Source organism: Littorina saxatilis, linkage group LG8 (assembly GCF_037325665.1).
Source record: "Littorina saxatilis isolate snail1 linkage group LG8, US_GU_Lsax_2.0, whole genome shotgun sequence".
In the NCBI taxonomy this organism is placed as follows: Eukaryota; Metazoa; Mollusca; class Gastropoda; order Littorinimorpha; family Littorinidae; genus Littorina; species Littorina saxatilis.
Genome location: NC_090252.1, coordinates 25724080 through 25746425, shown reverse-complemented (window position 1 = coordinate 25746425; position 22346 = coordinate 25724080). Strand labels below are relative to the sequence as shown.

The following is a 22346-nucleotide window of genomic DNA, read 5'->3' as shown; positions in this document are numbered from 1 at the left end:
ATGCTTTACCCAAGTAAAGCATTCATTTGAACATGGTGGTATAAAACTAAGTACTTGTTTCATCCTACAAGAAGTGCATTTCTTAGTGAGAGTTGAATTAAGAGGGGTATAATTAAATTCTTATTTAACCCAATGCACTTCTTGCAGGTGAACTTCCTGAGTGATGTTTTGCCCAAAGGCTCTCACAAAGGAATGCACTTTTTGTAGGATGAAACAAGTACTTTTACACCACCATGTTCAAATGAATGCTTTACACAACAGGAGGTAGAACATGTGTTAAACAGCTGACAGTAAAGCAATACCCCAGGGTAATGGTCGAGTGGTCATATTAATTATTGTCGCGAAATGCGTCAAACCACGAAGAATTAAGCATCTGGCTGCAAAGATGTTTTGCTGCATGTCATTATTACTTTATATGAGGGTTCATTCAGCTTAAACTGACATTGTTGGTATTTTTGACATTGGATTAAATGTTTGTGTCAGAATTTTTGTGTTAGTGTTACTTAGCATGTAGGGCAGCATTTGTGTGTGTGTATAATTTATTAAAAGAGTATTTTTGAGGGTGTAGCAATGTGTCACAAAGCCTGCACCTGGCGCTTTCCCTGTAACCAGAAAAAAACATCACTAAGGAAGTTCACCTGCAAGAAGTGCATTGGGTTAAAAAAGAATTTAATTATACCCTATCTGTTTCAACTCTCACTAAGGAAGGCACTTTTTGTAGGATGAAACAAGTTGATTCACTCAGTTTTATATGACAGCATTAAACTGTCACAAAATACTTCCTTGTTGGCTGTTGTTTGAAAACCTACAAGTCAGTCACATTCACAGAGACTGGAGGCAACGTGACTGATGAGTTGATTGCGGAGACTAAGGTCACCATGGATAATTCCCTCGATTACGTTGTATCATATAGTTTGAGTTAGTGCCAGGAACTTGTTGACTTTTTTTTTTCACACAAAAAGACTTAGAAAGATTTGTCTCTCGGCAGAAGAAATATCATGAGCAACTGACCGAAGTAAATGCTGTTCGCCAGATCAAGCATCAGCACTTTTGAAATAATTTGATTAAAATTTGATTTGTTTTGTTCTTACTGAAAAAATATGTTTTGTTATTCAAATGTAAATTATTACATGTACACCCAAATTTGACAATGAATGCTGTTTCTGGACCATGAGTGACTCAGCATATGCTGCTTGGTTTGTGGGCACATTCAGTGATGATTGCATGACTGAAATAATTATAATGACTCGCAACACTGACTTTGTTGGCTCGTCTTTCTATGTTGGAGCTTAGATCTTCAATCTGTCATTAAACCACTCGGAGTGTGGTACTTTATTACTGATGCGTATATATATTTTATCAAGCCACTTTGATTTTCTTTTTTTCTTCTTGAAATGAATGGAATGTTTTCATCTGTCACCAGACAACAGCAGTGAGGGTTTCAGCGTCCAGCGTTCACGCCAATGCCACATTCCCTGTGATGTTTGTTGTGCGACAGCAGGAAGGCATTCTGTCCTGGCAGGTCCCACTCTTCATTGACTATGTGTAAGGATATCAATTTTTGTTTGTTTGTTGCAGTTGCTGCCTTTGCTGGTGAAACTGAAAGGACCATTTTCTTGTCCAACTAGATATGGATGGCAAAACCATGCACTGATTACTAGCATGGAATGATAGTTTTTTTGTTTGCCTCTAGAATCCTTTTCAAGATCAATGTCAGATAGTTGGATTTTGCATTTTCTGGTTTAGTTTTTGAGATGTCACTGTTGCTTGGATAGATCTGCCCTTGAGGCTATTAATATCGTTCTGTGTTACAAAAAGAAATTATCAACAACTCTATTCCACCTGCAGGTATTCATTCTCTTTTGTGAATCGCACTCTGTGCCCACTGGACAAGATGCACAAGAAGAACTTGACATCACAGCAGTTGATCTACATCGATGTCTCCACCATGTCCCGTGAAAACGTTGACTTCACTCTCCATGCTGAACGCTTGACCAACTTTGAAATTGAGTAAGGACTGATATTATAATTCATTCTGTGCGTTCATGTGCAAAAAAACATGGACGCATCCTTGTAAGAAGGATGTTGCTCTTAAATCAGGTTTATTGTAACAAGATGCTTATGTAAATTAAATCAGGTTTATTGTAACAAAATTCTTATGTACATTAAATCAGGTTTATTGTAACAAGATGCTTATGTAAATTAAATCAGGTTTATTGTAACAAGATGCTTATGTAAATTAAATCAGGTTTATTGTAACAAGATGCTTATGTAAATTAAATCAGGTTTATTGTAACAAGATGCTTATGTAAATTAAATCATGTTTATTGTAACAAGATGCTTATGTAACTTAAATCAGGGTTATTGTGACAAGATGCTTATGTAACTTAAAGCAGGTTTATTGTAACAAGATTCTAATGTAACTTAAGTCAGGTTTATTGTAACAATATGCTAATGTAAATTAAATCAGGTTTATTGTAACAAGATGCTTATGTAACTTAAATCAGGTTTATTGTAACAAGATTCTTATGTAACTTAAATCAGGTTTATTGTAACAAGATGTTTAGGTAACTTAAATCAGGTTTATTGTAACAAGATGTTTAGGTAACTTAAATCAGGTTTATTGTAACAAGATGCTTATGTAACTTAAATCAGGTTATTGTAACAAGATGCTCATATAACTTAAATCAGGTTTATTGTAACAAGATGCTTATGTAACTTAAATCAGGTTTATTGCAACAAGATGCTTAGGTAACTTAAGTCAGGTTTATTGTAACAATATGCTTATGTAACTTAAATCAGGTTTATTGTAACTAGATGCTTATGTAACTTAAATCAGGTTTATTGTAACAATATGCTTATCAACTTAAATCAGGTTTATTGTAACAAGATGCTTATGCAACTTAACATTAATGGAGTAAATAAGGATGCATATCAAATAATATATATTATGTACATGACACATTTCTTCTGCAGTACTTATCTTTAACCCCTATCAGCTGCGAGTTGGCTTTAATCTTTGTGTGGGAGCTTGTAGTCCTCTTGCCAATCATGTGAACCCGGAAGTGTTGAGTACACCAAAATGTTTTTGCAGAAATGTACTGTATGGGTCCCCAGCAGTCAGAAACTGCCGGATGCTAACTTGCATGTCTTGAGCATTTTGCATAATTAGCCTAATTAGCATAAATTAGCATAATTCTTTAAAAAAGTCAATATCTCAGCAGCCCCTTGGCCGATTTCGACGATTTTTGAGTCGGTGTTGGGATTATTGATGACTCTGAATCAATTTATGATACTTCCAAATTCAAGATGGCCGCCACTTCCGGTTTAAACCGGAAATGGCCATATTCCACCTCCTAGTAGGCCTTTATTGGAAAAAAAATGAACTCGGTTAACTGCATATTGTTTTGAAACATTGTTCAAACGATATACAGAATATACTATATCTCTTAAAACATAGACTACTAGACTCCAAATTAATTCATGGTATGATTTGGTATTGGAAGAAAGGACTGCATGAACCATTCCAAGCGAGATTAACATGACTGGCTAAATCACATCATCAAGATAGTCAGCTGCATCCTCATCTGTTGTATCTCCTTCTTCTCCTTCACCAAACTCTGCATCGATGTCTTTGTCCATTTCTTGTTGGCTAAATCACATCATCAACATCGTCAGCGGCATCCTCATCCTCATCTGTTGTATCTCCTTCTCCTTCAGCAAACTCTGCATCGATGTCTTCGTCCATTTCTTGCTGTGCTTGTGGTGTGAGCGGGTTACAACATGTACCTTCACATCCTCCGCAGACGCAATAGCTGGTACAGGTCAGGCCTTCGGCTGCACAGCTGCATTTCACTGTTGTACACGGCGTTTCAGCTTTGCAGCCACAGCTGATAACATCCATCAGGGCAGGAGGAGCAACAGGGCTTGTGTCCAGGACTGGCATCACAACTTCCTCGCCTTCCTTTGTATCTCTGTTCAGAATGTTCCATCCGAAATTGGTGATCTCTACTGCTGGTGGGTGAGGACAGTCTGCTGCTTTCCAAAGTAGAACCTGTAGATGTGCTCGTTGACCTTGGAGGTGAGCATTGCACTCTGTAGGAGGCAGTGTCTTCGGCGCTGGGGGCGTCTTGCGTTTTCTGTAGATGTCATATCTGGCGACGTTCACAGATGCCGACTTCTTCTGATTGTAGAGAGCCAGAAAGAAAGCCCTCACTGCCTCTTGTATCTGCAAGTCAGTGGCTCCCTCCTCTCCGATGAAGTGAAGCAGGTCACCAGGTACCACACTCATGGCCTTGAGCGCAGATACCTTACCTTTCCCTACAGGGTAAGAGGTAGTGTCACAACCTGAGAGAGCGTGTACGGCCAGGATGGAACGACACTGGTCACCCAGCTTATGTACTGTTGAATTGATATCCAGAACAGTTCCATTCCATTTCTCCATCTGCAGGCGGCAAGTAATGCCAGCCTTCCAGCACCAGAAGACTAAGAGCACAAACACATCAGTGTCATCACAGAGAATACGGATGGTTGCAGCGCCTCGTCTGGCTGCATCTAACATGTACGAGATGAGAGAGACATCAGCTTCATCATGAGTGACGATACTGTCTGCTCTGCTGACCATCTCAATGTGATCTCCAATGCTGTGAGTGCACAGGAGCTCTCCCAGCATTTTCTTGTTTGCTTTGTTCTTCATGACTTTGTCTCGGCTAGGTAGAGGAGTTGTCAGTGAGAGATGATACTTTGTAGAGGTCTCTGCAGCTCTCCTCTGTCTCTCGTGGTCTTTGGCAGATATTTGATTGTACTGGTCAAAGATGACGTAAGTTTCAGTGATGTGCTGATGAAGCCGGCGTCCCATACTGGCTGCGAGGTCAGCACGTGGTAGATGAGCTGCGAGGCATCAACAAGTATGACATCTGGTGCTGGAGGATTGGGGTCAAGGATTCAAAGGCGCTGAACAAACACAGACTTGGTGCCTTTTCTGAGGAAACCATACTCATCAATGATGGAAGCAGGGACTGGACCAAGCTCATAGTTGAAGAGAGTGGATAGCTCGATATGTCTTTTGCTCCCCACCACGAGCAGGCGAGCGAATATAGCCTGCAGGTCACGTACGGTCTTTCCATTGACCTTCACGCCTTTCGGCATGAACTTCATTGTCACCACCTTCTTTGAAATGGGTACATGAAATCACTTAGGTACTGATGAAGAGAACTTCGTGCTCATGTCTCTGCCAATCTCCAGTGCATCTTGCACATTCACCTTTTCATCTGCTATCTGGCCGTTTATGATATAGTTGAGGGTGGTCATCTCTGTGGTGAGTGGGTTGGAGTTTTCGTTCAACACTCTCAGAATATTGGCTCGGTCATCAGCGTCCAACTCTCGCCGTCGTTTGCCCTCTTCTTTGTGTGTTTTGTGTTTCTGTGTCTCATCTAGTCCTTCTGCATCATTGTACATCTCATCCATTGACTTGGAGAGAAGTGAGCAGATACCAAAGGATTGGATCCATACGGCGACCTGCTCAGGGTTGGTAGAAATGCCTTTCATGCCACCTGCTCCCTTCCCTTGCTCGATGCATGTCTGCTCCCCGAACACATCTGCACTCACAGCAGCTGCACCATCTGAGTGGCGGCACACATGGCTCCCGACGAGGAGGTCATCTTTGGCAGTATCAGGAATGTGGATACTACTTTCATATATTAATTGATAATCATTCTGCAGTTCATAAATGAGTTAACGTTATTTCAATTATTGCCCACTTGGAGCTGAAATACAGCCACTTCCGGTTTAAACCGGAAATGGTTGCCATCTTGAATTTGGAAATATCAAAAATGGATTCTGAATCATCAATTAACCACAAAACCACTCCAAGATTGTCCAAATCGGCCAAGGGGCTGCTGAGATAATGACTTTTTAAGAATTATGCTAATTTATGCTAATTAGGCTAATTATGCAAATTGGGAAATATCAAAAATGGATTTTGAATCATCACTTAACCACAAAACCACTCCAAGATTATCCAAATCGGCCAAGGGGCTGCTGAGATATTGACTTTTCAAGAATTATGCTAATTTATGCTAATTAGGCTAATTATGCAAATTGCTCAACATATGCAAGTTAGCATCCGGCAGTTTCTGACTCCTGGGGACCCATACAGTACATTTCTGCAAAAACCTCTTGGTGTACTCAACATTTCCGGGTTCACAAGAGGGATCAATAAGGCTGGCAAGAGGATTATTAAACTTCTACTTTTCTTTCTCATTGTTGCTTTGCATTACAGTGGAATTTCGCCTTGTGAGACACACACACACACATCCCCCCCCCCCCCCACACACACACACACACACACCCCCCCCCCCCTCCTCTTCTTTTGAGACCTTGCTTTTTAATTTTTCTGTTCATAACCTCTGTACTTAAACTATCATTTTAATACACAATCATCTAAGATTTGTGCAATCTGACAAAGGGTGGGGGTTCCAAATGGGTGGTCCTGCCTTGCACTGATCATTTAAGGCAGGCAAGAGACTTTATCAGTATAGATCAGAATCAGGTTTATGAAGAATGAAGAATTTCTATTATTGTAGCGATTTGTCTTTCTCAGTCACACCAGTGCAGGAGCATAATGGGATGCTGCCCACGGGTCGAAACAGAAGAAATGTTAAGACTGTAAATGGTATTACTGGATATTGTGAATTAAATTACATATTCTTACTCCGAGTCACATATTAGCATTGACGCAGTCGAGATGCTAGGTAAACTGAAACGCTATCCCGTCTATAGTCTAAGGGAAGCAACCCAAGCTAAAAAAGTAGCAAGCTTGCTACCCTGGGTTGCCTCCCGTAGCGTGTCACGCCACAGATCTCGTACCCAGTACGAGACACCCTCATTCGACATCTTTCAGCCAGAGAGACAGGTCGTGCTGATTTCGCTCCTAGGCTGTTGTTTGCTGTCTGCTTGACACCCACCGGCCTTGGCTCCCCGTCTGCTCATTGCTGTTTCTAGCGGTGAGATCGTTTCATTTTGTTGTTGTTTGCATTGCCATTCTGCTGAGAATTTTCTCGTCCGCGGACTTGTGAATTTTACTCGGTAGTTTGTTGCTGTGGCCGCCATTTTGGTCGCCATTTTTCGCTTACACGTGGTGTTTTTCGCTGGTTAGTTTGGGTCCGTGCTCGGACTTTTAGCGTTGACCAGTAGCACTATTACCTCCTTGTAACTTGTACTTTGTGCTAGTTTATTCTGCTGAAGTTTTACGTCCTAGAGACTTGTGTATTTTCAGTAGTCTGTTTTTCTTGCGCGACAGCATGTCGGATAGTGAGAAAAAGAGAGCGGCTAAGGCCGAGAGTAAGGGCAAAGGCCCTGGCAAACCTAAGTCCTCGGCTTCTACTTCTTCGGCTAGGAACCCCACGGTTCACGTTTCTGACCCGAAGACTAACTTCGTTTTTTCGGTGCCCATTTCGGCGCCGGAGGAGACTTCGTCTGGCTCGCGGGCGGCGGGCATTTCTACTACCTCGTCCGTTTTGACCCCGGTACCTGTGCCGGAGGCTGGCACTCTTGTGGCTAGCATTTTGTCCTCTTTGCTTCCAGAAATTCGGACGCTCGTGCGTACAGAGATGGCGCGGACGGACCCTGTTTCCAGCTCTGCCTCCCTCCCGGGGGTGTGCGACCCTCTGTCGTTGGCTTCCTGTGTTCCTGCTGTTTCCGGATCACCTGTCCAGCCTGCTGGCTTCGGCGTTGGTGCTGGAGGCCGTGAGCAGGGAGGCGTTTCTCTTCTCGGCCGGCGCTCGGTGGCTTCCGCTTGCGGGAGTGCACCTGAGCAGGTCCCTTTTGGGATACGGTCGTCGCAAGGTATGTGCTCGCAGCAGCCGTCCGCGGCAGCTGCACTTCCAGTTCCTGGAAGTAGTGGTTCACTGGACAGCGGACAGACCATGGTCCCTGCCGGTTTGAGCTACGACTTACGTAAGCAGTCGTTCACGGCAGCTTCCCTTCCGGCTACGGCCGGAAGTAGTGGTTCACTGGAAAGCGGACAGACCATGGTCCCATCCGGTTCGAGCCACGAACTACGTAAGCAGTCGTTTACGGCAGCTTCTCTTCCGGTTCCGGCCGGAAGTGTTGGTTCACTGGTATGCGGACAGACCATGGTCCCTTCCGGTTCGAGCTTTGCCCAGTTTCAGCAGCCGTTTCCGGCAGCTGCCCTTCCTGCCTGGGCGGGAAGTGTGGGTCCAGCTGGTCGTGCACAGTCCTCTGTCACTTCCGGTTCCGGCCTAGGGCTTCCGGGTTGTAGCTGGCAGACTCCACAGCCATGGCATAGCTATGCCGTTGCGTCTGCTCTTCCGGCTCCTCCCGGTTCTTCCGGTTCGGTTCTCGCCGCGTCCGTTGGGATGCCGGCGGATTTCGAATTCGGTCGTTCTCCTGGGCATTCGGGCTTTCTGCCTCTGTTGGATCAGCAGCAGCCACACACTCCGGTGGTGTCTACTAGCTCCTCCCTTCAGCTGCCTTCGGTTGCTGGCGTTTCTCACCCTCCTCTTAGCCAGGGGGTGAGTTTCGTCGGTGACCAACAGGAGGGGCGTTTGGCTTCCGGCCTGTCCTCGCAGCGTCATTTGTCGGGTTCCTTGGGCTATGAGCCATCCCCTTCATGTGGCGTTTCGGACCTTGGGTCTGTGGACGAGGAGCAGCTGCCTTCGGCGGCTCCGGCCAGCTTCAGGGTAGCGCTAGAAGCGGCCGCGGAAGTCACTTCGCGTTATTTCCCGGAAGGGGCTTCGTCTTCGACCACGCCTTCGGCGTCGGGTCCGTCGGCGATGGCAGACTTCCGGTGGGCGAAGGAGGAGGACAGCTACTTCCGGTTTGAAGAATCACCGTCAGTGGCTTTCCAGCTTTCTCGTTTGTTCGCCAAGCCCGCTCCTGCCGGCAGCGGGTTGCCTCCAGCAGCAGTTCCGCTTCTGGTGCCGTATGGCACAGCTCCGGAACATGCTTTGCCTTATCTGGCTGCTGCAACACAGGCAGACTTCTTCGTGCCCTTGGCGGCTCAAAGGAAGTTGCCTTGGCCTAAGGCTTCACGGAACCTTCTTTCGTCCTTTGCTCTGCCGCGTGCGCCGCTTCCGGTCACGCCGGCATTGCTACCTCTTTTGACGAAGCCTTTGAAGAAGGATTCCGTTCTCCCTCTTTCGGAGCAGTCTCTCCTGTCCTCTGAGGAGGTGGGAAGGCAGCTCCTGGAACTCAGTTCCATTTCGGAGACTATCCTGCGGGCTCTTTCACGTGCTCTTACAGAATCTTTGGCTCCCTTTACCTTGAGTAAGGAGCAAGATTCGGAGGACGTATCCACACTCCTCTCCACGCTGGCAAGGGTGAACGAGGAACAAATGAGATTGTCCTCTCTGCAGTACGTACATTTTGTCTCGTGCAGAAGGGACTTGTTTCTCACCCACTCCCAGTTCTCTGAGGAGTCGACGAGAAACACTCTCAGATCGTCGCCCTTGGTGGATGGTGCTCTCTTCGGCAACCTGGCCGCTGATGCCAGGAAGCAGGAGATCGACACCAACAGAGAACAGCAGTTCTCTTCCTTTGCGCTTCAGTCCCTGAAGCAGCCCAAGCAGGCTGCTCCTCAGCAGGCTCAGCACAAACAGGCTAAGACCTCTGCTCAGGCACATCCTGCTTCCCGGAAAAGATCTATTGCCCCTTCCCGCGGGTCGGGCAAGAGATCTTTTTCGAGGAGGGGTAGGGGCTCTTCCAGTGGAAAGCCCCACCCCCAATGAAGCGTTCCCGGCTTCACGCCCCCCCCGCCCTCCACCTTGGTGATGGCGGGGGGCCTTGCTCGGGCACTTCCACATTGGCTGGCCGCCATACGCAGCCGATGGTTAGTGGGTGTTGTGAAGTCGGGATTCCGCTTGCTTTGGCTGGGGGACAAGGCCCCTCTTACCAGGTGTCCTCCAGCCTTCAAGCCCCCCTTCTCACAGGAGGCAAGGGCCGTCCTCCAGTCGGAGGTTGCCTCACTGATAGAGAAGGGCGCGGTGGAAGCGGTCTCGGACCACAGCTCCCCGGGGTTTTATGGACGGCTTTTCGCGGTCCCCAAAGCTTCGGGAGCTTGGCGTCCTGTCTTGGATCTTTCGTTTCTCAACAAGTTTTTGAGAACGATTCGATTCAAGATGGAGACTCCTGCCTCGGTTCGGGACGCTCTCCGCCCAGGAGACTGGGTGACCTCGATCGACTTGACGGATGCGTACTTCCATATTCTGGTGCATCCCGCCGACCGGAAATGGCTCCGTTTCCGGTGGGCCAGTCAAGTCTACCAGTTCCGCGCACTGCCTTTTGGGCTGTCCCTTGCCCCATGGATCTTTACCATGGTGGTGAGGCAGCTTTGCGCGCTGGTGAGGTCACAGGGAGTGCGGCTGCGAGCATACCTCGACGACTGGCTCGTCATGGGCCAGAGCGAGGCTCTCTGCAGGCAGCACACTCTCTTGGTTCTCCGGGAGGCCAGCTTGCTGGGATTCTCGGTCAACCAGACGAAGTCAGAGCTCGTGCCGTCTCAGTCATTCACTTACCTGGGGATGACGTTCAATACGGTCACCTGGACTGTCCAGCCTTCGCAGAAGCGGGTGGACAAGCTCCAGGCTCTCATCCGCTCTACTTCGCTTCTCCTGAGAGCTTCCCTTCGGACTTTGGCCTCCATCCTGGGGCAGATGGAGTCCATGGCCCTGCTGGTTCCACTAGGGAGAGCTCACAAACGCCCGCTTCAGCACGCGCTGAAGCCGTTGGTGGACTCTCCTTGTGTGGATTGGAACACTCTGGTTCCCCTTGGGGATTGGTTCCAGGCTGCAACTCGGGATGGACTCGGGATGGGTATGCAGGGGGGTTCCCATTGTTTCCCCCCCTCCCAACATGGACCTGTTCACAGACGCGTCCTTGCTGGGTTGGGGGGCTCACACGGACCGGCTCACGGCCTCCGGACTGTGGTCTGCGGAACAGAGCACATGGCACATCAACTCGCTAGAGTTGGAGGCCGTGTTCCTTGCTCTGGTCGCGTTCCTCCCTTCCCTGGCAGCCAAGCGTGTGCGTCTGTTCACGGACAATACGACAGTGGCTGCCTACGTGAACAAGCAGGGAGGTTCGCGGTCCCCCACTCTCTCCCGCAGAACGTGCGAGATCCTCTCCTGGTGCTCCCAGCGGGAGATCTCTCTCTCAGCGCGTTACCTGCCAGGGAGCCTCAACACACTGGCGGACGCGCTCAGCCGCTCCGACAGGGTGTTGCAGGCGGAATGGACCATCACGCATGGTGCCCTTCTCCGCCTTTGGGCTGTGGCCCCGAAGCCTGTGGTGGATCTCTTCGCCACCAGATTCTCCAGGCGCCTTCCAGTGTTTGTCTCCCCCTTCCCCGATCCGGAAGCGTGGGGGACCAACGCCTTGGACATCCCCTGGACAGGGCTGGAGGCTTATGCCTTCCCACCCTTCCAGCTGCTCAGCCAAGTCCTCAGGAAGGCGGAATTGGAGAGGCCGTCCCTGCTTCTGGTCACCCCTCTGTGGCCGTCTCAGCCCTGGTTTCCGGACCTTCTGAGACTCGCACACGGCCCTCCAATTCCTCTGGCTCTGGTACCAGGCGAACTCGTTCAGCCTCGCACCGGAGTTCCTCACGGGCACCCGCAGTCTCTCAATCTTCACGCGTGGAGACTGTGAGGTCCGCTCTGAGGCGGTCTGGGGCTTCCGACCGCACTTTGGAGTTGGTGCAGCGCTCGCATAGGGCCTCTACCTCCTCAGTGTATTCGTCGCATTGGCGTGCCTGGGTCACCTGGTGTCAGGCTCATGGGCTGAACCCGGTGGCTCCTCGTACTATGCACGTAGCCAACCACTTAGCGGATTTGTCTTCCCAGGGGGCTTCTTCCTCCTCTTTGAAGGTTCGCAGGTCGGCGATTGCCTCGACTCTTAAACAGATCGGTCATACCATCAATGTTAGTGGAGTTGTCGCTGGGGTTATTAAGGGCGCGTCTTTGCAGGACGTTAAGCGCTCTCCTCTGCCCAAGTGGGATCTTTTCCTTGTCCTCGAGTTCTTGCGCTCGGCGGACTTCGAGCCTCTAGAGGGCTCTAGCCTCGCGAACCTTACTCGTAAGGCTCTGTTTTTGCTACTTCTGGCTTCGGCCCGCAGAGGTAGCGAGATACACGCTCTTTCAGGCAGTCCGCAGGACATTGGCCGAGAGCGTGACGGCTCCTTGTCTTTGCATTTCCGGGAGGCCTTTCTGGCCAAGAATCAGACACCGGATCAGCCTTCTCCCTGTGTCCTTGTGAGGCCCCTGTCTCATATTGTGGCACAAGATGACCCAGACATGGTCAATTGCCCGGTTAGGGCCCTGGAGGCATATTTAGCCCGGACTCAACCCATCAGGTCGAGCTCCCAGAAGCTCCTCTTTATTTCCTTGAATACGTCCATGGACAGAGATATCACGAGGACTACCTTGGCCAGGTGGGTGTCGGCTCTCATAAAACAAGCTTATGTGTGGAGTCTGGCACAAAAGGGGGGGGGCTCAGCCTGCCTTCCCTCTCCAGTCGGCTAGAATGCACGAGTCCCGGGCATGGGCATCGTCATTGGCTGTTTTGAGGTCCCGAAGACTCGACGACGTCCTGCGCACAGCATACTGGCGTTCAGACGACGTCTTTATCTCGTTCTACTTGAGAGACATCGCCGCGGTATGCCGTGATGGCTCAAGGACCCTCCCCGCACTGGTGGCAGCGGGGCAATGCCTCTCCAGATCTTAACAGTGAGTTTGAAATTTTTACTTCTTACCCACCACCTTGTTGGAGTTATCTGCTTATATGTGACTCGGAGTAAGAATATGTAATTTAATCGAAATTTTTTAATTAAATTACATATTATTACCCAACTCACATATAGCAATTAACTCTAGTTCAGTGCTGGTAACGCTGTACGCGTTCCCCTTGGTAACAAGGGAGACCACCCTAAAAAAGAGTGATCCATCCCATAATATCAGACCGATGTCCGGTCCAACATCCGTATGCGTGCGCATACGCCGCCATTTGTATCATTCTCTCTCAGCGGTTCAACTGGGAAGGACGCTCCCGATGTACGCTCCTGCTGTCTTCAGCATTTTGTCATAGTCTTTGGCTTTGGCATCTCCCCTTGGTCGTCGCCTAGCTGTTCACCTTTACCTACTTGTGTGGTGAGATCTTTCCGTTTTGTTAACTTTAGCGACGTTTTTCGTCGCTCGTTTTGTACTTGTGAAATTTTTCTGAAATTGTTTTTCTTTGAAATTTTTCGTGAGTTCTTTCGCTATGGCGGAGGCTGCGCTTGTTGATAGCGTGAATATGAAGCCGAGTTCGAGGCAGGTGCCTGACGATTCGCCTCCTAAACGTAGCTCGAGGAGAGAGAAGGGCGCAGGAAAATCCGCGTCTGTTTCTTCTGATTCAACTTCTGTTAAATCTCCCGTGTTAGCAGACGTCAGTTTAACTTCCGGTCAGGCTTGTTTACGTTCTAGCAAGAGTGGTGGTTCGCGCAAAAGAACTTCTTCTTCTGCTTCTGCTTCTGCTTCAACTTCAGATGGCTGCCCTGGGTTAGCGCCAGCTGAAGTTGCGTCTCTATTGTTGACTTTGAGCGCTCAAGTTTCGACACTTGCGTCGGAATTATCTTCCACTAGGGAGGAATTACGTGCGCTTCCGTCGGGTGTTTCTGATGTTCTCTCTTTAGCACAGTTACGGCAGTCTCCTGCGGTTCCGGCTTCGACTTCCGTTCAGCCTTCGGCGACTGTGACTCGGGCGGATGTCCATGCTTCGCAGGATGGGAGTACCAAGTTGGTGTCTCTTCTGAATGTGACACCAGTTCAAGGTATGTCTACACCGCTTGCCGGTGTGCGAGCTCAGGGGGCTCTCTCTGGCGATGGATGTCGTGAGAGTCCTTATGAGCAGCGAAAGGACGAGCGCCTCCGTACGTCTCTTTATGAGAATATCGGGGACCGTTTTAGTCCTCTTCCGCCCAGGGGGCAGGAAGTGGTCGGTTCTGCCGACGATAAACGGTCTGATGTTCTGCCTCCTGGCTCCGAGCTTGATCTCGAGTCGGAGTGTAGGGCGGAAGACGGGGATGCCTCAGTGGTAGAGGATTCCCAACTGAATTTGCCCGCGAAGCTGTCAGCCGCTGTGGCGCTGGCGGCGGAAACGGCGTTCAGGTATTTTCCGGAAGGGGTGGTGAAGGACAAGGCTCAGCTTCACCCACCTCGCTCTGCTTTTGACGATTTCCGGAGTGCACAGGAGCAACGGCCTCGCTTCCGCTTCCGGGAATCGTCAACTATTGCCTATGAGATGGCTAACGTCTTGTGTGGTAAACGCAAACCGGCGGTGCCGTTGTTGGTTCAGCACGGCGAGGCCCCGGAAGACGTCGTCTCTTGGCTGGCTCAGCCTGGGGCTCGGGCTGCTTCCGGTGTTCCGAAGTTCAAGCTTACCCCTTATCCTTTGGATCTGATGGACTCTTTTGCTCTGCCGTCAGGGGCACTTCCGGTGACGCCGGAACTTGCTGCTTTGAGAGAAGACGGGTACAGTAGGGATAGAGTTGTCCCATGTACTGACGGTTCTCTCGCGGCTGTGGAGGAAGTTGGAAGGTCTTTGCTGGAACTCACGTCAGTGTCGGAGTCCCTGCAAAGGTCTTTGTCGAGATCGATTGCCACATCTCTTGATCCTTTTGAATTTCGGTTCGATGCGTCGCCGACAGATGTTTCCACACTGCTGGCTACTCTGGGCAAGGTGACTAGAGAACAGGTTGCTTTGTCTGCCCGGCTGTATACTCACGCAGTTCTGTCAAGGAGGTCAGCCTTCTTGTCGGGGTCCAGGTTTCGGGACACCGCGACTGTGGAGCGGCTGAAGGTCTCCCCTTTTGCTGAGGGGTCTCTCCTAGGGCAGGCGTCTTTCGATGCACTCCAGAAAGAGACGCAGGACGCGCGGGATGTAGCGATCGCGCGTTTGGCTTCACAGGGCTTCCAGAAGCCTCAGGGCAAGTCTCAGACTCAGGCGTTTTCTTCCGCTAAGCCTCAGACGTCTTCGTCAGGTGGTGGGAAGGCCCAGAAGCAGTCATTCTCCTCCAGGGGTAGGGGGCGCGGAGCTCCTTACCCTAAGAGGGGTCAGTCTTTCGGGGGTTCCAGGGGGTCGGGGCGTAAGCCTCACCCCCAATGAAACTTCCCCGAACAACACATCCCGGTGGCCCCCGCGCTAGTTGTAGCGGGCGGCCCGTCCAGGGCCCTTTCTTCCTGGCTGCAACTGGTGGCCAGCAAGTGGGTCACGGGGATAGTGTGTTCGGGGTTCCGGCTTCTCTGGTCAGGGCAGAAGGCTCCCCTGGTCAGGATAATCCCGCCCTGCAGGGCGCCAAAGGATTTGGTGGCACGGAACGCAGTCCAAGAGGAGGTCTCGGCTCTGCTGCTCAAGGGAGCTATAGAGGAGGTCTTGGACGCACGGTCCCCGGGGTTTTACGGCAGACTCTTCGTAGTGCCAAAAGCCTCGGGGGCCTGGAGGCCGGTGTTAGATCTTTCTCCTTTGAACAAGTTTCTGAGAGTAATCAAGTTTACCATGGAAACCCCAACCTCGGTTCGGGAGGCCTTACGGCCGGGAGATTGGGCAACGTCGATCGATCTTACAGACGCTTACTTTCACGTCCTCATTCATGTCGCGGACAGGAAGTGGCTTCGCTTCCCTTGGGGCGGCAAAGCTTACCAGTTCAGGGCTCTGCCGTTCGGCCTGTCTTTAGCTCCGTGGATTTTCACGATTGTGGTCAGGCAGCTTTGCGCTCTTGTGAGACAGGAAGGCATCCGTCTCAGAGCATACCTGGACGATTGGTTAATCCTTCACCAGAACAGGGGGCTTTGCGAGGCTCATACGCACAGGGTGCTGAGTCGGGCGGCACAGCTGGGTTTCTCTGTCAACCTGACAAAATCCGAGTTGGAACCATCTCAGACATTTACTTACCTGGGCATGGAATTCGACACACTTCGGTGGTCTGTCCGTCCGTCTCAAAGGCGGATCGACAAACTTCAGGGTCTGATTCGGTCTCTCTACGGAGAGAATCACGCCAGTGCAAGGGTTCTGACTTCGGTTCTGGGTCAGATGGAATCCATGGCTTCCCTCATTCCGTTGGGCAGGGTTCACAAGAGGCCTTTTCAGGCCTCCCTGCAGTCAAGGTGGGATCAGACATCCCAGGACTGGAGTGTTCCGATCGCACTGGGAACTTGGTTTCAGCAGACCACAGGCATTTGGCTTCTTCCGGATTTGTTCCGGGGTGTTCCCATTGTTCGTCCACCGCCGGAGAGAGAGCTGTTTACGGACGCATCTCTGACGGGGTGGGGTGCTCATCTGGACGAGCACATGGTTTCGGGAGTTTGGGATTGCTCTCAGGCCTCCCTACATATCAATGTACTGGAGTTGGAGGCCGTTTCCCTGGCGCTTCTAGCGTTCAAGCCTTTCCTGGAGGGCAGTCATGTACGTCTTCACACCGACAACATGTCTGTGGCGTCGTATGTGAACAAGCAGGGGGGGACTCGGTCTCACAGTCTTTCCGACATTGCATGTCGCATTCTCAAGTGGTGTCACGCCCAGCACATTCTGTTGTCAGCAGTGTACTTGAAGGGCAGTCTGAACGTCCTTGCAGACACTTTGAGCAGAGGGGACAGGATTGTTCATTCAGAGTGGACTCTCACACACCAGTCTTTGCAGCGGCTTTGGTCGCAGATCGACAAGCCCAAGATAGATCTCTTTGCGACGAGGTTTTCGGCGAGACTGCCTCTCTTTGTGTCCCCCTTCCCGGATCCTCTGGCCTGGAAGGTGAATGCTCTGGAAGTGGATTGGTCAGATCTTCCGGCGTATGCCTTCCCTCCGTTCTGCCTCTTAGGCAAAGTCCTCAGGAAAGTGGACTTGGAGAAGCCAGCGCTGGTTCTGGTCGCTCCTCTGTGGCCAAGCCAGCACTGGTTTCCCGACCTACTGCGTCTAGCAGTTCGGCCCCCAATCCCTCTCGCCCTGAAAAGAGGAGATCTCGTGCAGCCTCGGTCAGGCGTTCAGCACGAGAACCCACAGATCCTGGCCCTTCACGCGTGGATTCTGTCCGAAGCGCTTTGCGTAGGGCAGGGGCCTCTTCCCCTACTCTGAGATTCGTTGGACATGCGCATAGAAAATCGACATCTTCGGTTTACTCATCGCACTGGGCCTCTTGGTCTAGGTGGTGCGCGCTTAACGGGGTTAAACCTCTTTCTCCTAGGTCTATTCAGGTAGCCAACCATCTGTCTTGGTTGGCTGATCAGGGGGCTTCTCCCTCTTCTATTAGGGTCCGGAGGTCGGCGATCTCTTCGACCCTCGCGCAATTAGGCCACAAAATTTCGCTCGGAGGGGTTATCGCTAGTGTTATTAAGGGGGCTGCCCTTTTAGCAGCTCGTTCAAAATCGCTTCTCCCTGCATGGGATTTGTTCCTGGTCTTACGTTTCTTAGCCTCGGATGAATTCGAGCCTCTTTTGTCAGCCACTTTGGCCGATTTGACGCGTAAGACTGTGTTTTTAACGCTTCTCTCTACTTCTAGGAGAGGTAGTGAGGTGCATTCTTTGTCGGGTTTAGACAAGGACATTGCGTTCGAGAAGGATGGTTCCATTTCTCTCAAATTTGTTCCCGGCTTTCTCGCGAAAAACCAGAAACCTGGCCAGCTTTCTCCAATCTTGCGCATTCCACCCTTGAGCAAGATTTTGGCTCCTGGAGATCCCGATATTGCAAATTGTCCTGTGAGAGCTCTCCGATGTTACCTGTCTCGAACTCGGCCTGTTAGGTCAGAAAGTCAAAAGCTTCTTTTCATATCTTTAAACACGGCTAGGTGTAAGGATATAGCGAAGGTGACTCTGGCCAAATGGATCTCCACTCTGATCAAACGAGCATATGCCTGGTGGCTAGTGCAGTCGGGTGATGCTAGGGCAGTGTTGCCTCTCACCGCGGCTAGAACCCATGAGGCGAGAGCCTGGGCATCCTCAGTGGCAGTTCTTCGGTCCGGCAAGCTAGCCGAGGTACTGGAAGCTGCGTATTGGCGCTCTGAGGACGTTTTCGTCAACTTTTACCTCAGAGACGTCGCTTCTGTCAGACAGGATGGAAGCTCCGCGCTGCCTGCCATGGTAGCGGCGGGACAGGTCCTGCGTGCCTAGTTTTGGTAAGTACCCACCACCTATAGTAGCAATCTGCTATATGTGAGTTGGGTAATAATATGTAATTTAATCCAAAATTTTAATAATAAATTTTCATTTAATTAATATACTTACCCAACTCACATCGTTTAAACCCTCCCGCCTCCCCGCTGTGGTGGTATTGGGTTCTAAAAAAGTAGTGAGTTGGGCTTCGTTCGAATGATACAAATGGCGGCGTATGCGCACGCATACGGATGTTGGACCGGACATCGGTCTGATATTATGGGATGGATCACTCTTTTTTAGGGTGGTCTCCCTTGTTACCAAGGGGAACGCGTACAGCGTTACCAGCACTGAACTAGAGTTAATTGCTATATGTGAGTTGGGTAAGTATATTAATTAAATGAAAATTTATTATTAAAATTTTGGATTAAATTTTCATTTAATTAATATACTTACCCGAGTCACATAGGTAATTCCCTCCCACCTTCCCCGCTTGTAGTTTCTTTGGATTCTAGAAGTCGAATGAGGGTGTCTCGTACTGGGTACGAGATCTGTGGCGTGACACGCTACGGGAGGCAACCCAGGGTAGCAAGCTTGCTACTTTTTTAGCTTGGGTTGCTTCCCTTAGACTATAGACGGGATAGCGTTTCAGTTTACCTAGCATCTCGACTGCGTCAATGCTAATATGTGACTCGGGTAAGTATATTAATCAAATGAAAATTTAATTAAAAATTTTCGATTATAATGTGGTCACGTAATAGGTTATAACTTATATATTGCATGGTGAGTTATGATATGATTTTGTGTTGTGTACAGACATGGGGCAAGCCACGAGACAGTGGTATCGCCGTCAGAACCACAGTACTTCATGTACACTTTCCCCTCTGACGTTGACACTGTGCAGCTGAGAGTGACCTCCCCTGACTTGTCCTGCACGGTCATTTCTGTTCAGTCCATCAGGGTCAGTGTTCAACATGGGTTGATGTTTATTCTCAGAGATATTTTGTCACAGTAGAGTTTGACTCCGATTTTTGTCTCTTGTGGATCTTGTATGTCCACTTTAAAGACTGATAGGTCAAAGTTCTTGTGAATGTTTTGTCTTGTCTATTATAATTGAACATTTCATAAACTTAATCTTTCTTTTGTTTTGACATAACTGTGCTTCTGTCAATAGTATCAACCGTCTTAGACCATAGTTATACACAGGTTCTGGGAAGTGGGTGTGTGTGTGTGTGTAAAGTATATGTGTGTTTATATCCTGGACATATGTTTGCATGTGCTTACATGTTTGAATGAGCACATTGGTTTATGTGTAAGCAAAACAAGAAGGGAGACAAGGCGTACACATGGGAGATAACAAAAGAGGAACAGTGGTAAGGGGAAGGGGATGGCCTGAGTGTAAAGGGCGCGGAACAATATAATCTACCTCCATCAACAATGTTGATGTGACGAAAATGTGTGTGTGGCAGTGTCCTGTGTTTGACATGGATCACAACATTGACTTTGAGGGCAGACACCAGACCATGACCAACCAGGCCGCCATCTTCCTTCAGGTATGTTCATGACGATTTTTCTGTCACTCAGAGGTCAAATTAGTGTGATGATTAGAATAAACCGTCACTCAATCTTTTTGATTACAAAATCACAACTTATTGCTTTGTTCAATTCATTCAACAGGCAAGTTATTTTGAAATGATTCCTTTTTATAAGACTGTTTCGTCTGCGTATTATGAAACGTTTTAATTTTATATGTTATAAATCCAGAAAAGTTATGCCATTTCAAATGTTGGTAGTCAAACCTGCGCTGGCTACCACCTCTTGATGACGACCAACTGCCCCTTTCCACCGCCCGAGGAAATACCCGACTTAGTTCTTTCCTATATAATTCAACTTTCCAGAATGACCCCCTGTCTGTAAGGACCATGTTTGGTTGGTCCCTTGGATAGACATTACAGACAGGTTCAACTGTACATGTAGCTGCACTCAGACAAATGATATTGATGTTGTCACGTAGTTGTCCAGCACATACAACACTGTGTGTGTGTGTTTTAGAAAAGCGACTACTCTGCGTCCAACGGGTTCTATGTGGTGGTTGTGATGAAGCCCAACAACCATGACTGCCTGGTGCCCGATGTACTGCAGCCTGTGGGCAACTTCTCCACGCGCTACAAGACCGTCTCCATCTCCGTCACCCAAACTATCCCCAGTCAGTACTCTCCATTTGGACCAAGTCATCATTTTGGGAAATAACTGTCGTTTTTGTTGTTGTTTACAGGCTGTGGACAAGTTGCGCCCCTTAAAACAATTTAGGCCAAAAACCCAAAACAGATAACATTACAAAATAAAAAAATTTAAAAAATGTTAGGTTTTTCGAACGTGCCATTATAGACAAAAGGGAACGTTCACAAGAACTTTGAGCCCTTGGACACAAATTGTTGATAGCTAATACTGTGACTTATCTCAGAATTGTTATAGCTTAAAAAAATGAGGCAAAACCATGCCACTAATAAGCATAGCCAAGCGAGCTAGGTGCCACCATGATAGAATGAGCTCTTATGTGGAGTTTGTGCAAGGCATCAACAACAATAACAGAGCTTTATCTCAACAGATATATGCATGGACCTTTTCAGAGGAATGGATTGTGGGTTCGAGTTTCTGAAGTACAGCAGACTTCCACTAACTCGCGGTCCACTAAATCGCGAATTCGGCTATATCGCGGAGACCTCTTGGACCCCGAAAAAAACAGGACCAACTTTTTTTAAAATTTTTTAATTTTTTTTGTTTTTTGTTTGTTACAAAATTAGTCACGTAAAGGCCAAAAAATAGTACAGATCATGAAAAAATGTTCTATCATAACCACGCTCTCTCTCTCTGGGTCCGATGGCCTTTCATCATGCAGTAAATTGTCATTAAATTACATATTCCTACTCCGAATCACATGTAGCATTGACACAATCGGAGATGCTAGGTTCTGTACAGGCTAACCGTCTAAGGGAAGCAACCCCAACCACAAAAGTGTAAACGTAGCCATGGTAATGCCCATACACCCGGGGAGTTACCTCCCCTCGTGCATGCCATGTCACTACTGCTACTGAACACGTGGTTCATATCATTCGACCTTACAGCTTTCGAGGGAGCAGGTTGTTGTATTTTTGGGCTCCCCTGTGGCTGCGCTGTTGGTGTTGTTTTGACACCCACCGGCCACGTTACCGTCTATCTTGCCTCCTGCTTCGTAGTTGGTGAGCTCTTTCCATTTTGGTCATTATTTTGACAGGAAATTTGTTGTAGTTGCTGATTTTCGTCCGTGTTTGGACCTGTGATATTTCAGTGACTACTGTTGGCCGCCATTTTTGTTGTCAGCATGAGTTGACAGTTTTTGTGGCTAGGCCGATGTATTTTGGAGGTAAACGTAATTTTACCTTCTTACTTGCTTGCTGCTTTGTTTAGTTGGTAAGCTTGTTCCTTCTTGTCTTTAGTTTGACAGGAATTTATCTATAGTTGCTGACTTTTTGTCCGTTTGGACTCCTAAATGCGTTTCAGTAACTTATCTTGTGGCCGCCACTTTCGGTTGCTCAGCTTTCCTGACAGCTTATTTCGGTGGCTAGGCCTATGTTATGGTGAGGTTCTCCTTACTTTACCTGCGTTTTGCCTTCTGCTTTGTTAGTTGGTAAGCCATTTCATATTTCGTCATTACTTTGACAGGAATTTTTGTTATTGCTTAATTTTCGTCCGTTTTGGACTTCTAAATTTTGTCCAGTAACTTATCGCTTGGCCGCCATTTTGTGTATCAGCGTCGCTGACAGTTACTTGGCTAGGCTTTAGCAGGTATCTACCAGTCCGTAGGACTTGTCGTGGTTTCGAATTTAACATGTTTGTTATGTTTTGTTCGTTACTCTTTCTGCCTCGAACAAACACTTTGTGGGGCAGTCATATACTGTTGTACGTCCTGTTTCTTCTCCTCGCCTTCTCTGCCGTTAGCAGATCAGGTGTCTGAGTTATCTTTGTGAAGAAATTTTCGCGTTCCAAGCCTGCGTCTTCCGTTGGTCCCGCTGTCTGTGGGCGACGTCACCTTGTTGGCTTCTTTGACGCTTCCGGCCGAGACGTTGTCTAGGGCGGATGTTTTGCTTCTTCGTCTTCTACCGCTGTGGTTGGCGATTCAAGTAAGTCGAGCTGGTCCACAGGCCCTCGTGAGGCCGTCGGACAGTCCCTGCTGGGACA

At 48.8% G+C, this 22346-nt stretch overlaps 1 protein-coding gene across 3 annotated transcripts in view; it reads left to right on the top strand.

Moving 5' to 3' along the window:
• The window catches only part of LOC138973143 (SID1 transmembrane family member 1-like), a 50694-nt gene that overhangs the window by 2308 nt on the left and 26040 nt on the right, over positions 1–22346 (top strand). For all 3 annotated transcript variants that reach the window (XR_011457897.1, XM_070345812.1, XM_070345810.1), the window contains exons 2-6: positions 1424–1545; positions 1849–2010; positions 18945–19089; positions 19598–19681; positions 20181–20334. Coding sequence is in view for 2 of the 3 variants with exons in the window: in XM_070345812.1 (XP_070201913.1) it covers positions 1424–1545; positions 1849–2010; positions 18945–19089; positions 19598–19681; positions 20181–20334 (667 nt within the window). In the remaining variant the exon portion in view is untranslated. The remainder of the gene's footprint in view (positions 1–1423; positions 1546–1848; positions 2011–18944; positions 19090–19597; positions 19682–20180; positions 20335–22346) is intronic.